The following is a 15,428-nucleotide window of genomic DNA, read 5'->3' on the forward strand; positions in this document are numbered from 1 at the left end:
AGATACCTAATAAAGTGGCCACTGAGTGTACAATTTAGAATCAGAATCAGGTTTAATAGCACTGGCATACGTTGTGAAATTTGTAGGCTTTGCAGCAGCCATACAATGCAATACATAATAACAGAGAGAAAAACTGAATTACAATAAGTATACATATATTTATTAATTAAATAGTTAAATTAAATAAGTAGTGCAAAAATAGAAATAAAAAGTAGTGAGCTAGTATTCACGAGTTCAATGTCCATTCGGAAATTAGATGGCAGAGGAGAAGAAGCTGTTACTGAATTGTTGAGTTTGTGGACTGTTCAAATACCCACCAATTAAAACTTGTCTATTGAGTTGTTAATTAAACTCAGCAGCATAGCAAACTAATACAATAAAAATGGTAAATAACAAATTCTCCAGTCCATTGTTGACAACACCATGAGAGATCTGCAGTTGTTCAAATATAAAAGATCACTAGAGGGAGCGCCAGCAGTTAAGCATTGCTTTCAGGGCCGTATTTCCCTTTCTCAGTTTCACTCTCTCCCCTGCATCTGCTCTCAAGAGACATCTTCCATTCCAGGAAATATGATCTTTTTCAGGAAACATAGCTTCCACCCCCATCCTCATCTCCTACCCCATTTGGCACCTATACCATTCTCACACATCTCCAGGCATTCCTGGCTTAAAACTTATTTTTCTACCATAGAAACATAGAAAATAGGTGCAGGAATAGGCCATTTGAGCCTGCACCGCCATTCAGTATGATCATGGCTGATCATCCAACTCAGAACCCTGTACCTGCTTTCTCTCCATACCCCCTGATCCCTTCAGCCACAAGGGCCATATCTAACTTCCTCTTAAATATAGCCAATGAACCGGCCTCAACTGTTTCCTGTGGCAGGGAATTCCACAGATTCACCACTCTCTGTGTGAAGAAGTTTTTCCTCATCTCAGTCCTAAAAGGCTTCCCCTTTATCCTTAAACTGTGACCCCTCGTTCTGGACTTCCCCAACATTGGAAACAATCCCTTTAGAATTTTATACGTTTCAATAAGATCCCCCCTCAATCTTCTAAATTCCAGTGAGTACAAGCCCAGTCGATCCAGTCTTTCTTCATATCAAAGTCCTGCCATCCCAGGAATCAATCTGGTGAACCTTCTTTGTACTCCCTCTATGGCAAGAATGCCTTTCCTCAGATTAGGGGACCAAAACTGCACACAATACTCTAGGTGCGGTCTCACCAAGGCCTTGTACAACTGCAGTAGAACCTCCCTGCTCCTGTACTCAAATCCTTTTGCTATGAATGCCAACATACCATTTGCCTTTTTCACCGCCTGCTGTACCTGCATGCTCACCTTCAATGACTGGTGTACAATGATACCCAGGTCTCGTTGCACCTCCCCTTTTCCTAATCGGCCACCATTCAGATAATAATCTGTTTTCCTGTTCTTGCAACCAAAGTGGATAACCTCACATTTATCCCCATTAAATTGCATCTGCCATGAATTTGCCCACTCACCTAACCTATCCAAGTCACCCTGCATCCTCCTCACAGCTAACACCGCCGCCCAGCTTCGTGTCATCCGCAAACTTGGAGATGCTGCATTTAATTCCCTCGTCTAAATCATTAATATATATTGTAAACAACTGGGGTCCCAGCACTGAGCCTTGCAGTACCCCACTAGTCACTGCCTGCCATTCTGAAAAGGTCCCGTTTACTCCCACTCTTTGCTTCCTGTCTGCTAACCAATTCTCTATCCACATCAATACCATACCCCCAATACCGTGTGCTTTAAGTTTGCACACTAATCTGCTGTGTGGGACCTTGTCAAAAGCCTTTTGAAAATCTAAATATACCACATCCACTGGCTCTCCTCTATCCACTCTACTAGTTACATCTTCAAAAAATTCTATAAGATTCATCAGACATGATTTTTCTTTCACAAATCCATGCCGACTTTGTCCGATGATTTCACCTCTTTCCAAATGTGCTGTTATCACATCTTTGATAACCGACTCTAGCATTTTCCCCACCACCGATGTCAGACTAACCGGTCTATAATTCCCTGGTTTTTCTCTCCCTCCTTTTTTAAAAAGTGGGGTTACATTAGCCACCCTCCAATCCTCAGGAACGAATCCAAAATCTAAGGAGTTTTGAAAAATTATCACTAATGCATCCACTATTTCTTGGGCTACTTCCTTAAGCACTCTGGGATGCAGACCATTTGCCCCTTGGGATTTATCTGCCTTTAATCCCTTTAATTTACCTAACACCACTTCCCTACTTACATGTATTTCCCTCAGTTCCTCCATCTCACTAGACCCTCGGTCCCTTACTATTTCCGGAAGATTATTTATGTCCTCCTTAGTGAGGACAGAACTAAAGTAGTTATTCAATTGGTCTGCCATGTCTTTGTTCCTTATGACCAATAAATAAATAAATAAACAAATAAAAAAAAATCCAGCCCTATAATGCCATTGATAGCTTACACTGATTGTTTTTGATTAAAAAATAAATAGCAATTTTACTAATCATTTGAAAATAAATTAGAAGGAATGATCATACCTGTTTACAGTATTTGGTTACTGCTACACCCAAAGGATGCTCACTGTTCGTTTCTGCTGTGCCAATGATGGCCAAAAGCTTCATTTCAGATATGTAGCTACTTTCTGTCAGCATCTTCAAGTTCATTACTCTGGGAGTTCCATGAGTGATTGTTCCAGTTTTATCAAAAACTACTGTGTTAATCTGGATAAAATAGAAGTCTTATTAATTGACTGAAACATTAACGTCAACACACAAAACAATCTACTTAACTGAATGGAATTTCAGAATACCCAATCCAAGAATCTAATCTTGATTTTGCAAAAACAATGGAGCTGGCAAAATATCAATTCTAAACTAGCTTACAAGTTGATACAGCAAACTACTATTAATAGAACAAAGAGGTTAATGCAATCAGTACAGGGGGGAGAAATTAACATGACAAGGCCTGCTGCTGCTAAATTAACAAATTTCACGATACATGCCAGTGATAATAAACCTGATTCTGATTTTGAGATTATGATAAAGAATTATAACCAGTTGGGATAAAGCCAAGATACAGAAAATGGGAGAAAAAAAATTGGAAGCGGTGTTGGGTTATTTCCTGGATACTAAACGGGAACCGTGGTTGTTATAGTGAGGTATGTTATAAATAGGGGAATTAGAGGTGTTTCAGAATGAGAGAAAGACATTTAGGACTAAGATCAGGAGAAATTTCTCTTCCCTAAAAGGGCTGTGATGGCTTAATCACCATTTAGTCAAGTAGATTTCTGGATATTAAGGGAAGGAAGTGAGTCAAGATTTGCCCGAGAACATTGAATGTTGGCATCGGCTTGAGCAACTATGACCTGCTCCTGCTCCTAATTTTTAAGTACGGATTTTCTCTTTTGGGACACTGAGGACATTTTTTTATAAATGAACTGAATTTACTCTATGCATGAAATCAGGCATCAAATCATTACAAACCTACAATGGAATGGTATTTTTAAAAATGAAGCAAGAATACCTCTGTTGAGTTTTATTAGATTCTGGTTAGAGACCCCTTCTACATGAAGGAGCATAAAAATTCAGACAGACTTTCCAATGTATTATCAAGAAAGGACAGCAACAGATGAAACAATCCTCTATATCCACTATCAAATCAATGCAAAAGATTCTATGGAAATATTTCTTATGGAAACAGTTATCCTTTGTTCTCGCTAATATTACCCTTCAATAAACACTTCGAACAGATTGCTGATCTTTTTTCCTGTGTTAATGTGATCAACCTTCAAAAAGTATTTCTGTTGGTTGTAAAAATCTTGATATCTTGAAAGGGACATAAAGGGTTCTAAGCATCTTCTCTATTATTAAAAAATGTGCGTTAGTTTTCAAAAGATATTTCAGGGATGTTCAAGTTTCACAAACTAGAGGCATTGCACAAGAATTTGGCATATCGTTCTGCATATTAAAAACAGCTTTACACCTGTACCTCATTTACTCTTATTAATCAATTGTTGATTATGAATATGAACAAGTGAAATTCATGGGACACTTATTTCATCTGACCAAACATGTTTGCAAATAGCAGAAAATATCAGAATCCCGGAGTTCAACAGTTATAGTATGAACGAGAATTGCAAGGACTTGTCAGCCAGTTACTGCGCCTACCTTGTGTGCCATCTCCAATGGCTCCCCTCCTTTAATCAGGATCCCATTCTGTGCACCTACTCCAGTCCCCACCATTACTGCAGTGGGGGTCGCCAATCCCAACGCACAGGGGCATGCGATGCAAAGTACAGTGATAGAGGCTTGGAATGCAAAGCGTACGATCACCTCAGATTGAGCCAAGCTTTTGTTGTAACCCTATGCATGAAATAAAGCAACAAAAAAAATTCAGTCCAGATTAGAATGTATGAATCAAAATCTGGTTTATTATCAATGGCATACGTCGTGAAATTTACTGTACTATGGAGGCAGTAGGACAAAAAAAAATTATGGTCACAATAAAAATAAATAGATAGCTAGCTAGATAAATAAATAAATAACCTGGATTTTTCTTAAAAACAGCCTGAATTAAAAATAAACTAGATTAAAAATGGCCTGAATTATAAACGACCTGAATTTTTAAAAGTTGCCTAAAAAATTGAATTTAAATAAAGATGAATTTAGAAAAAAAACTTGAATAAAAAATCTGAACTTAAATCAAATTTTTAAAAATCCTGAATTTTACAAAAGAAACTGAATTTAAGATCTTAAATAAAAGCAAAAGAAATAAGAGCAGAAGTAGGCCATTTGTCCTCTTGGGCTTGCTCACCTTCAACAGGATCACAGCTAATCTTTGATGACAATTATCATTTTCCTGCGTTTTACCCATATACCTTCACTTCTCTGATATCTAAGTACCGGTATCTATAAATCTCAGTTTGACTGATGTTATCAAGTGAACCTCTAGTCACAAAGGTAGAAAATTCCAAAAATCCACCACCCTTTTCATGAACTTTTCATTTCACTCTTAAATAGCATATAGCTTACTATGACACCATGAACTGTAGTTCTGTCCAAAAGATTAGAGCTGAACATTTCAAAAATGAAGTTAGGAAACACTTTGACATCCACCTGCACGTGTATAAATGCGTTCTGGGAATGGCAATGTTCATCAATTGCCAATTTGAAATCTGAGACGGAGAAAGTGCTCAAGTGTTTGAAATCAGTTGAGTGCATCTCCCAGTTCGTTTCTGGGTCTGTCAAAGCAATGAGGCAGATTCCATAATGGATTCAGGAAAGGGAGAAATTACATAGACAAGTCAGGGTAAGTGAACATGAACGACTCCAGAGTTCACAATGCAGTTCACGTGGCTGCAGCAGCTCTGACAAACAGGGATTGCAGCAAGGAAGGAATGTATGTATGTATGGTCTATACTGTCAGCAGTTCCCAGGGGTATGGGCCAGACACAAACAAATCTGTTAGAGTAGACCCAATCAATATAGAAGGGGAACTGCACAAACCCTACAAACAATATCCCAAAAAGGCTAACACACTGGTAGCTGTTCAAAGTATAGTAAAGGAATTGAAACAACAGGATATACTGAAGTAGACTTAATTGATCACCAACTCACCCATGTGGCCAGTAAACAAGCCAGATGATCCTACTAATTGACAATAGATTTACACTGCACTCAATCAGACCACACCATGATGCCACCCCATTGTGACCAGTCAGCCACAGTCCTTAATGGCCTCTCCCCAGCACACAGAAAATTCAGTCCTAGATATTGCTAGTGGATTCTGGGGGGCTGCCATTAGCTCCCAGCTCTCATTTGCCTTCACTTTGGAAGGGCAACAGTATACATGGACTAGACCACCTCAGAGATTGTCTGCCTGGTCTCAGTGGTCAAGTAACCAGGACTTGTGATACGCACCACCTGCTCCCATAACCCTGAAGGTGCTGCACCTTGCTTAAGGGTGATTCGCAGCCTAGTGGAGGGAGAGTGCCTTACATCTCCTTTGGCAGAGATGTGTATCCACCCCACCATCCTGCAGAGGTAGCAGTGATTACAGCAGAGGCTCAAAGATGGGAAAGTAAAGAGCCAATAGGAGTGGGCAGATCAAAGGGCAAATAGAGCAGTAGAAGAACACGAGCCAACAGAAGGAAAACCTACCAAAGTCAGTCTAGTAAAACTATAAGAGGATGGTGGTAAAGGAGGAGAAGTGGGGAAGAGGTGAAGCAAAGGAGGGACCAGATGGTAGCTGGACGCATGGGGAAGGAGTAGCTATAGCCCCAGCATGTATCAGGCAGATACAGCTGAAGTTATATCATGGGACGATGCACCACTTAAGGTACAATATGATCATGACTCTCCAACAGTCTTGCTGGTGGCCAGGGACAGGAAGGGACGTTGAGAAATTTTGTCAGACATGTATCATTTGTGCCCAATATAACCCCAGTGGGGGAATAAAGATGCCGCTCGTAAACCAGACATGGCAGAGGGGCCCTGGGAAAACATTCAACTGAAATGCTACTGTCTAGTGATCACGGACCATTTCACCCGTGGTTACAGGCTTTCCAAACGAGAGAGTGTACTGGTAGCATAGTAACACAGATTTTAGCTCAGGAAACCCTCCCAGGTGGGGAACCCCAGCCCAGGTGGACTTGAATCAGGGAGCACATTTCACAGGGAAAGTGAGGAAATGTGCGAGCTGTTAGGGATTCAACAACGATTTCATGTACTCTACCACCCTCAAAGCTCGGGACGAGTAGAAAGGATGAACCCAACAATCAAAGCAGCCTCAGATAAACCTCCAACAGAGACAGAAAAGACAAGAGATGTATTGACTTTGATCATAGTCTATGACTTAGGGTCTTATCAATGTATTTTTGTCATTCTAAAGATAATAAGGTAAATAGACAATTGCCAGGAATATGATGACATGTAAAAGGACAGCCTCACCAATAAAACAAACCCAAATGTTTACCTTCCAGTTATGATATTTTAATAAACACTAATTTCTTATTAAATAACTTTACATAAAGATCAAAGATCCTTCATCAGAATAGGAAAAGAGAACCAAAACTAAATTGGCGACAATTTCTGGATTTTGTGTTTTATGTAAGATGGATGCAATTTATTTAGGTTGGTTTGAAAGATGGGTACAACTGTCTGGGGAAAAAAACAACCATCACGGTATCCAGCTATAATGTTCTAGAAAGTTCATTTAGTGGTGGGATTCCTCCTTTTAGACAAAAAGGTCACAGCATTAGTGATAAATCATTCTTCTAAGCCTCCTGTCATCATATTGGAAACTGATAGCAGACAGAGAGATTATTTCTAGTGGTTGGGGAATCCAGGGTAAGGGAGCAAAGTCTAAAATTAAGAGTCAGCTCTTTAGGTGTAAAATTAGGAACTACTTCACACATAGGGCGGTAGAATTTATGATTCCCAATCAATTGCCAACCTTAAATCTTAGATTTCTGTTTCTACGTATAATCAATGTAGATGAAATTCATAAAACATTTGATACTGCTGGGAAGAACAGGCCCCCAGTCCTCGGGGTCGTGTTGCCGATGGCCGTTGGCGGGGCCGTCTTAATACGCTCGGCAGAGGATGGTGCTCGGAGACGCTGTGCTGGAGGGGATGGTCGTTGGCTTGGAGGTTCGACGGACTCGTGGTCCGCTGCGGTCAGGTCGCTTTCGGTGTGTGCTGCGTCTGCGAGGCTGTCGGGCGGTGCTGTGGAAGTCCATAGCGGGGGTATTCCCCTCTGCCGCCGGCGTGGGATGGCGAGTCTGTCGGGACCCTGGGGACTTGTGGAAACTGTGTAGTGATTTCTTTTGAACTTATAGTCCTTCAACATCTTTGGACTATTTTTACTGTGCCCATAGTCTGTTTTTTTTTAATCAATTATGCTATTGTTTTCACTGTTGTAACTATGTGGTTTTGTGCAGGTCTTGTAGCTTTAGTTTTTGGTCTTGTTTGTCTGGTGGATTTGGAGCTCCTTTCCAGGGAACGCGCTAAGACGGTAGCGCAATATTAATACGCAGCATCCTCTCCGGCCTCTGGATTGGGGATTGCCAAACGTTATGTGGATTTTCTAGTGTAGTCTGTTTTGTCATATGCTTTTGTGATATCATTCTGGAGGAACGTTGTCTCATTTTTTAACTGCATTGCATTTGTGGTTTCTAAATGACAATAAACTGAATCTGAATACAGGCCAAGAGCGAGTACTTGGAATTTGATCATTTAGCACCCACAAATTGACTAAATGGCTATGATCATGGGATTAAACAGTTTCTTCGCCCTACCTTAATAATAATGTTCCTAAACTGTCATTTCAATATATATCATTGATGTATCTATAAAAACATAGGACTTGCGTGTTTGTTCAAAGTTGAACAATCCAACTTTTTCCAGTATAAAAATTCAGTCCCTTAAAGTAGGGGTAAGTTAAAAGATTGTTATTTGAAATGTTTTCGCAGCCTGGACTCCTCTTTTGACTTTACTATCAGTGTTTTTCAGCGTTACATTTAATTCATTTCACAAATTAACTTTTATTTAAAGTCATGCTTGTTACTGTACCAAAGACACATTGGTGAAAAACTATCACTGTGTACTAGGTCACCCAACTATACACCTGCAAGCATCTGTAGAGACTAAATGTGGTCACAGTCCCTCCAGAAACTCAGTGCACCACAGTTGATATTACCGGCTATTTAGAATCACAGTCAATACATTCCCCACTGCCTAGTTGAACCCTGATGTGCACTATGAGCAAACCACTTCCATCCTTTTAAACATCTTATTCTTCTGCTAATGCTCATACTTACAGGAAAGTATTTTTCGACAAGTTCAAAGTCGAAAAATCCAATGATAATCCAGGCAATCAAAGCAAGAACCGAAACTCCAACGATGAATGGGACAAAGTATCCACTCAGCTTATCTGCAAACTGTTGAATGGGGGCCTGAAAAAGAAACACCACAAATTGTGAATTCTCTTGTAATTTTCATTTAGAGAAGCAAATATCTAGAAACTAGTGAAATCTGGGGAGGCACAGAAAAAAAGGAGAAAGCCATTCTACCACTTCTCATGCTGGTAGGAAAGAACTTCTGTGAGTGAAATTAATTTCACTTGAACTCCTAAATATGGGACTATATTGATAAGGTAAACATCAAGATGACATGAAGCATTTTCCAACATCTGTGCCTTTTTTTCATAGTTGGAAATAAGAATCCTGGCCTAATCCCAAATGCCAGCAATACTTTCTGCTGGAGGATGCGAGAGAAGAAATTAAATGTATTAAAAGGCAATTTTTTCAATTTTAGAGTAAATGATTAATTGTTTAAAGCAATTAATTTAACATGCAAATAAAACATTAATTTCATATTTCAGTTGACTCAACACCATATTTTGCTGGTACAAGAATCCACAGGAGCATCTCTCTGCCTATTTTCATCTAACGTGGAAAAGTGAGGTGGTGTGTTCAGCCCAAGAATTCAACCAAGTTATAAAGAGAAGCATTATCCCAGAAAGATTCTTTCAAATCAGAGGCTTAGAAATATGACACAAGAATGCCTCATAATACTGAAAACCTGCTGCTTTGTTCTAAACAGCAAAATTTTGCTGCATTAAATTCAACTGATAATATACAAGTCTATATTCATAGAAAAACAAATTTCTACAATTTCCATCATTATCTGAAAAGACAGTCATCCCTTCTTCCAAACTGTTTAGCCCCTTCCTAGAAAAAAAGTGGGGTAGCAGAGTTGGGAAGCTGACAAAGCAACTGTTCCACAGCTCCAGTCCTGACCTCTGGTGCTTTAAGTATGGAGTTTGCAAGTTCTGCTTGTTATTACAAGGATTTCCTCCAGGTGATTCAGTCTCTTCCCACATTCCAAAGATACACACCAGTACATTAATTGGCCACTGTAAATTGCTCCCAGTGTATAGTCAGGTGGTAGAAACTAGACAAAGTTGTTAGAAATGCTTGGAAAATAAAATGGGTGTTGGAAACCACTGACTTTTTAAAATAATACTTTTTATAAGAGTTATACTTTTTAACAAACTGATGTATTTTTCACACTTATTGGCAGTAAACAGTATAGTATATAAACTAACAGTTAATCACCTTTCTCATTTGCTAAATATTAGCACATTACCCTCATGATGTAATTGTTTTAATTATATAGACCATTAATTAATTCATCACTATCTAAGGAATTGTTTTTACCTTATCTATAAAAGTGATTTTTTTCCCCCAGAAGCACCATCTTTTATTTCTCTTTACTCCTTTGTCTTACACCCCTTAGCATTAATTCCCCTCTCAGCATTATTTCTCAGCTCTTTATTTAGTTTGCTTAAAATCAACTGAAATCTTGGAATTAAGACTGCTTGTTATTCTTGACTCCTGGAAGAACCCTAAAGATCAGAAATTAAACAGAGATCTAACAATTTGGCACCTGAACACTGGACAATTACTTTGAAGAAAAAAATGGACAAATGGAAGTCAAAGTGCAGCTGGGAGGTAAGACGTTCCTATGTTCCTTAACTATCTGAGAATAAATATCTTCAGTACATCGTTTAAAGGGAGTTTATGTGAGTGATGTCTGTATTTTAGTTGTGGTGGGAGTTTTCATTGTGGTACAACCAGTGTGGCGCCGGTATGAATTACAGGAAATCTGGAGTCTGATATTGAATTCACAATGGAGTTGTGATTTGTCGGACAAGAGGTCAACAGAAGTTCTAAGATCTGGATGGATGTTTGTTTGGTTGCAACCTGATAGCATAGTCACAACGAGGTTGTGAGTTTTGTGAGATTTCTGACTTCTGAAAGTGAAGAGTACTCCTTAAGATCGAAACTAATGCAATGGCCAAAGCTGAAAGAAAAAAATAGTGGAAATCTTAAGGGCTTATTTAAACTTGACACAGTTTGTAAAGAATTATGGAAGAAATATGTTATCGATGCTAAGTCTGCTGAGGACTGGCTGACAAGTGCAGTTGAAGTGATATGCTGTAAAATCAAAAGGATGTGGTCGAGAACTAAAAAGAAAGCTTAGTAATTTTAACAGAGCACGTATTTATTGAGATAAAGTGCTGATACTGAAGCGCAAACGCGCTGATTTAGAGAAAAACACATAACATGGGGGGTTATATGGGAGGCAGGGTTTAAGGGTCGGCACAACACTGTGGGCTGAAGGGCCTGTAATGTGCTGTACTATTCTACGTTCTATACTCAAAGAGCGGTAGGAAAAGGATAATAAATCAGGAAAAAACAAATCTCTGTATTGACAGAATGGATTAAAAACAGGATGCAATTACGTCTGTACTCAAAAGCTGTATTCGGAGTTGCAAAGTGAAATGAGACGAATCTGTATGTCATTGGGCAGACCTTCAGTGGTCAGTGTTAACTGTGATTTCAACGTGATTGACAGGCAGCGAACACTGTCTCCAGAAACAGCGACACCTTTAGAAGTCCATGGACTGCAAATTGATGATGACAGTAACCAAAGATTCATTTATTATCTGACCATGTATCCGTATACAAATGTGAAATTTGTCTTTAGATTAGATTAGATTCAACTTTATTGTCATTGTGCCGAGTACAGATACAAAGCCAATGAGATGCAGTTAGCATCTAACCAGAAATGCAAAGAATAGTGTTATTTACAAAATAACTGCGAATAAAAAGTAAGTGCTACAGCCCACAAATATAAAAGTACTGAGACAGTACAATATGGGTGCAATACTGCTTAGCGCTGTGATGTGAGGTTCAGCAGGGTCACAGCCTCAGGGAAGAAGCTCTTCCTGTGCCTGCTGGTGCAGGAGCGGAGACTCCTGTAGTGTCTACTGGATGGGAGGAGAGTAAAAAGTCCATGGTTAGGGTGAGATGCACCCTTGATAATGCTTTTCACCCTGCCCAGGCAGCGTTTATGGTAGATGTTCTCAATAGTGGGCAATTGGGTGCCAATAATCTGCCGGGCAGTTTTCACCACACGCTGGAGTGCTTTGCGGTCCGATACGGGACAATTGCCAAACCACACTGAGATGCAGTTGGTGAGTATGCTCACAATGGTACAGCGGTAAAAGTCCGTCAGTATCCTGGGACAGAGGTGAGCTTTCCTGATGCTCCGCAGGAAATAAAGGCGCTGTTGCGCATTTTTGATCAGGATGAAGTATTTCCGGGACCAGGTGAGATCCTCGGAAATGTGGACACCAAGGAATTTGAAGCTTGATACAGATAGCCATGAAATAAAGGAAGAACATAGAAGTCTTTCACAGAGAGAGAGAGAGAGAGAGAGAGAGAGAGAGACATATCAAACCCATCCCCCGCACGCCCACACTTAAAGTAACGGCATCCTGGTCATCAACCGCCAACATCCCCTTCCCCGGCACAAAATGGCACATGAACATCGACATCCAAAAAACAACCGCTCCTCCACAGAAAACCTAGCATCAAACTCCAAACACCCTCCCCTGCATAACAAAACGGAAAATGAAAACCATAAGTCTAAAATAAGTCCACAGTCCATACACAAAATAATCAAACCCGTAAATGCAGAAGCATGGTATCATACTATGGTATCACCAATATTCATCGAAAGAGAGGGACACCACATGAGGCAGAGAGGCCTACCCACTCGCCACATCTGCAGCTTAATGTGAAAAAGACTAAGGTCCATGGTTCCCTTCTGAAGTTAATAGTCAGCTCCTTAGTGTGACAGACATTGAGTAAGAGGCTGTTGTTATGTCACCATTCAGCCAGATTTTCAGTCTCCCTCCCATATTCTAATTCCTCACCACCTTTGATTTGGCCTATGATAGTGGTGTCGTCAGCAGACTTAATATGGTATTGGAGCTGTGCTTAGCCATGCAGTCGTAAGTTTAAAGTGAGTCGAGTAGGGACTAAGCACACAGCCTTGTTGCTGCACCAGTGCTGATGGAGAGTGTGGAGGAGATGTTGCCAATCTGGGATCCAATTGCTCAAGGAGATTTAGTTAAAAAGGTATTTTTAAAAAGACAAACTGCAGTTTAGCTGAATAACAAATTGTGTATTTAAATGAAATTTAAATTTAAGCAAATTAGACTAATCAATGTTGTTGTGTTAAAACTGTTTTGCATTCTGACAGTATATGCACCAGTGAACCCCGCTGACCACAAAGCTTGCCATTGGCCCCTCTCTCGGCCTCCATGTATGCAGCTGTGATGGTGTAGGGGGAGTGTCATACACGGGCTACAGGAGGAAAGAAATGTGAAAGGGTGTCAGTCTCCAAAGCTCTGCCCAAGTGATCTTGCACTTGGGAAGAGCCCATTTCGTCCAGGTGTCCTGTGACTCCAACTCCATTGCCTTCAATACCTGCCTTTCGTCCTCACAGTTCCGCACCTCTGCCTGGACCATGTCACACTTATCCCTTGCACTTGCACTCCCCCATCGTTGGAAGTGTGCAGAACCAAGGCCTTGCTGTCCCAGGGCTGCCGAAGATGTTGCTCAGATGCAGGAACCTCTGCCTGGTCTATGGCCAAGGTAGTAGCTAACTTACGGCATAATCTTGTTGACTCCTGCTTGATTTATTAGCTTGTTGTTGGAACCCCTCAGAGTTAACAGAACTCTACACTTTCCCATCTTGAACTCCTCCACTATCGATGACAATGGGAGCTTTAGCTGGCCTGATATTATGTAGAACCCCACTGAAGAAAAACTTCCCCAGCTACCTCCACAGGTGCTTGTTGACTTCTACAGTGGTCACGGGGAACTTGTACACTGTGAAATGCCAGAACAGCCTTGGTAGAAGACCATATTGGTACAGCCATGTTTCAAATTTACCAGTGAATCTGGTTTTACTGATCTTCAATCTGCTTTACAGTATCGGTGATGTTGGTGCTGTCCGTCATTGTTGTTTTAAACCACTTTCCAAGACACTTTACTGGGTTGCCCTCTATGGGTGAGTAACTTCTCCCTGTACTTGAAGACCGAACTTACTAGTAACTGCGCTCTTTTCAAACACCATGCATCTGGACTTACTGGCCTTGTAGATCATCTTCGCCCTGGTAGCTACATTGTCCAGGGTTTCCAATACCCACCTTTCTTGGACCTGGGTTACAGTGGTTACTGTGATGTCATCCACGAACCTCCATATTGCAGGGTGTCGGATGCTGGGCTCCAAAACTGGGCCTCAGCTTATGTCTGCTGCTGCTGCTGGTGGGAGGAGGTTCATACCCATGACAAACAAGATGGGTAGGTAGTACAGCCGGTTGGAATCCCTTTTTGGAGGTCTTGCCACTGGTTGTAAAGTGGGCTGAAGTGAAGTGTAGCTTGAATCCTCATAGGTAGCTGGTGAAAATGTCTCACGTTACATATAAAGGTCACTCTAAAATGACCAGGATGGAAAGCTGTGGAAATGCATTTGCAGATGAAACTGCAAAAAGGGCAGTGAGAGAAGGAGTAAAGAAAATCGAAGAAATGGAAGGAAACCCAATAACTGAAACCAAATTAAACACTGTCACAGACAAATATGTGAGATTTTCAAGAAATGCAAGATCAGTGCTCAGATGAAGAAAAGTGGTACTGGATGGAAAATGGTGGGTTATTGAATGACGATGGAGTATGGAGATATGGCACTAGTCACAGACTGGTAGCCCCAGCTGAGTTGCTTCCTTACCTGGCAGAGCAGATATACTCCGTAGGACACTTTGGAGTGCAAAAGATGGACAGCAGATTCTCCCAGTGGTGGTAAAATTCAAAGTTCAGGATGCAAGCTTGACGAACAGTTGAGAGATGTATGACATGCCAGAAAACAAACCCCGGATAAACGGAGAAGTTACCTCAACTAAGTACTCCTGCCCCATCTGTTCTATTTTTACTTCCACAAATGGACTACATTACTTTACCAAAATGCCAAGGATATTGCGGGTGCGTTAGCAATAGTGGACAAATTTTCAAGATGGGTGGAAGCCATCACAGCAAGAAAAGCTTCTGCCACACACTCAGCTAAAATTCGGATTAAGGACTATATTCCTAGAAGGGGATTGCTGTGCCACATTGACTCTGACTGGAAATGTTTGTTAAGAATTGTGTCAATTCATGAACAAGTTAATTGTGCCATCGGCTAGTCAGGGCACATGCTTATTTGGAAAAACACTTAAAGGACAAAAACAAATTAAAAGAAAATGGGATTCCCTTTAACAATGTTGCTTAGTTGAGACAGGAGACTGCTGCAGAACAGTTTCTAATTAATGTCAGTCATCTGCACTTGCATGGCCATTAAACACTACACCATGGTTCAAGTGATTTTTATTACTGAGGGCTGGCGAGAACTGAGCATTGAGACAATTCAGAACTGTTTTGCTCACTGCAATTTCAAGCATTCAGGCCTGAAGATGCCAGAAACGGCCAAGAACAAGAACGGAAAGATTTCACTACTTCAACAAG

At 40.6% G+C, this 15,428-nt stretch overlaps 1 protein-coding gene across 1 annotated transcript in view; it reads right to left on the reverse strand.

Moving 5' to 3' along the window:
* The window catches only part of atp7a (ATPase copper transporting alpha), an 80,993-nt gene that overhangs the window by 15,005 nt on the left and 50,560 nt on the right, over window positions 1-15,428 (reverse strand). The window contains exons 14-16 of the mRNA XM_073057985.1: window positions 8,832-8,966; window positions 4,180-4,374; window positions 2,551-2,733 (exon numbers count right to left, since the gene is read on the reverse strand). Coding sequence (XP_072914086.1) covers window positions 2,551-2,733; window positions 4,180-4,374; window positions 8,832-8,966 — 513 coding nt within the window. The remainder of the gene's footprint in view (window positions 1-2,550; window positions 2,734-4,179; window positions 4,375-8,831; window positions 8,967-15,428) is intronic.

The sequence above is a fragment of the Hemitrygon akajei genome, chromosome 10, assembly GCF_048418815.1.
Source record: "Hemitrygon akajei chromosome 10, sHemAka1.3, whole genome shotgun sequence".
In the NCBI taxonomy this organism is placed as follows: domain Eukaryota; kingdom Metazoa; phylum Chordata; class Chondrichthyes; order Myliobatiformes; family Dasyatidae; genus Hemitrygon; species Hemitrygon akajei.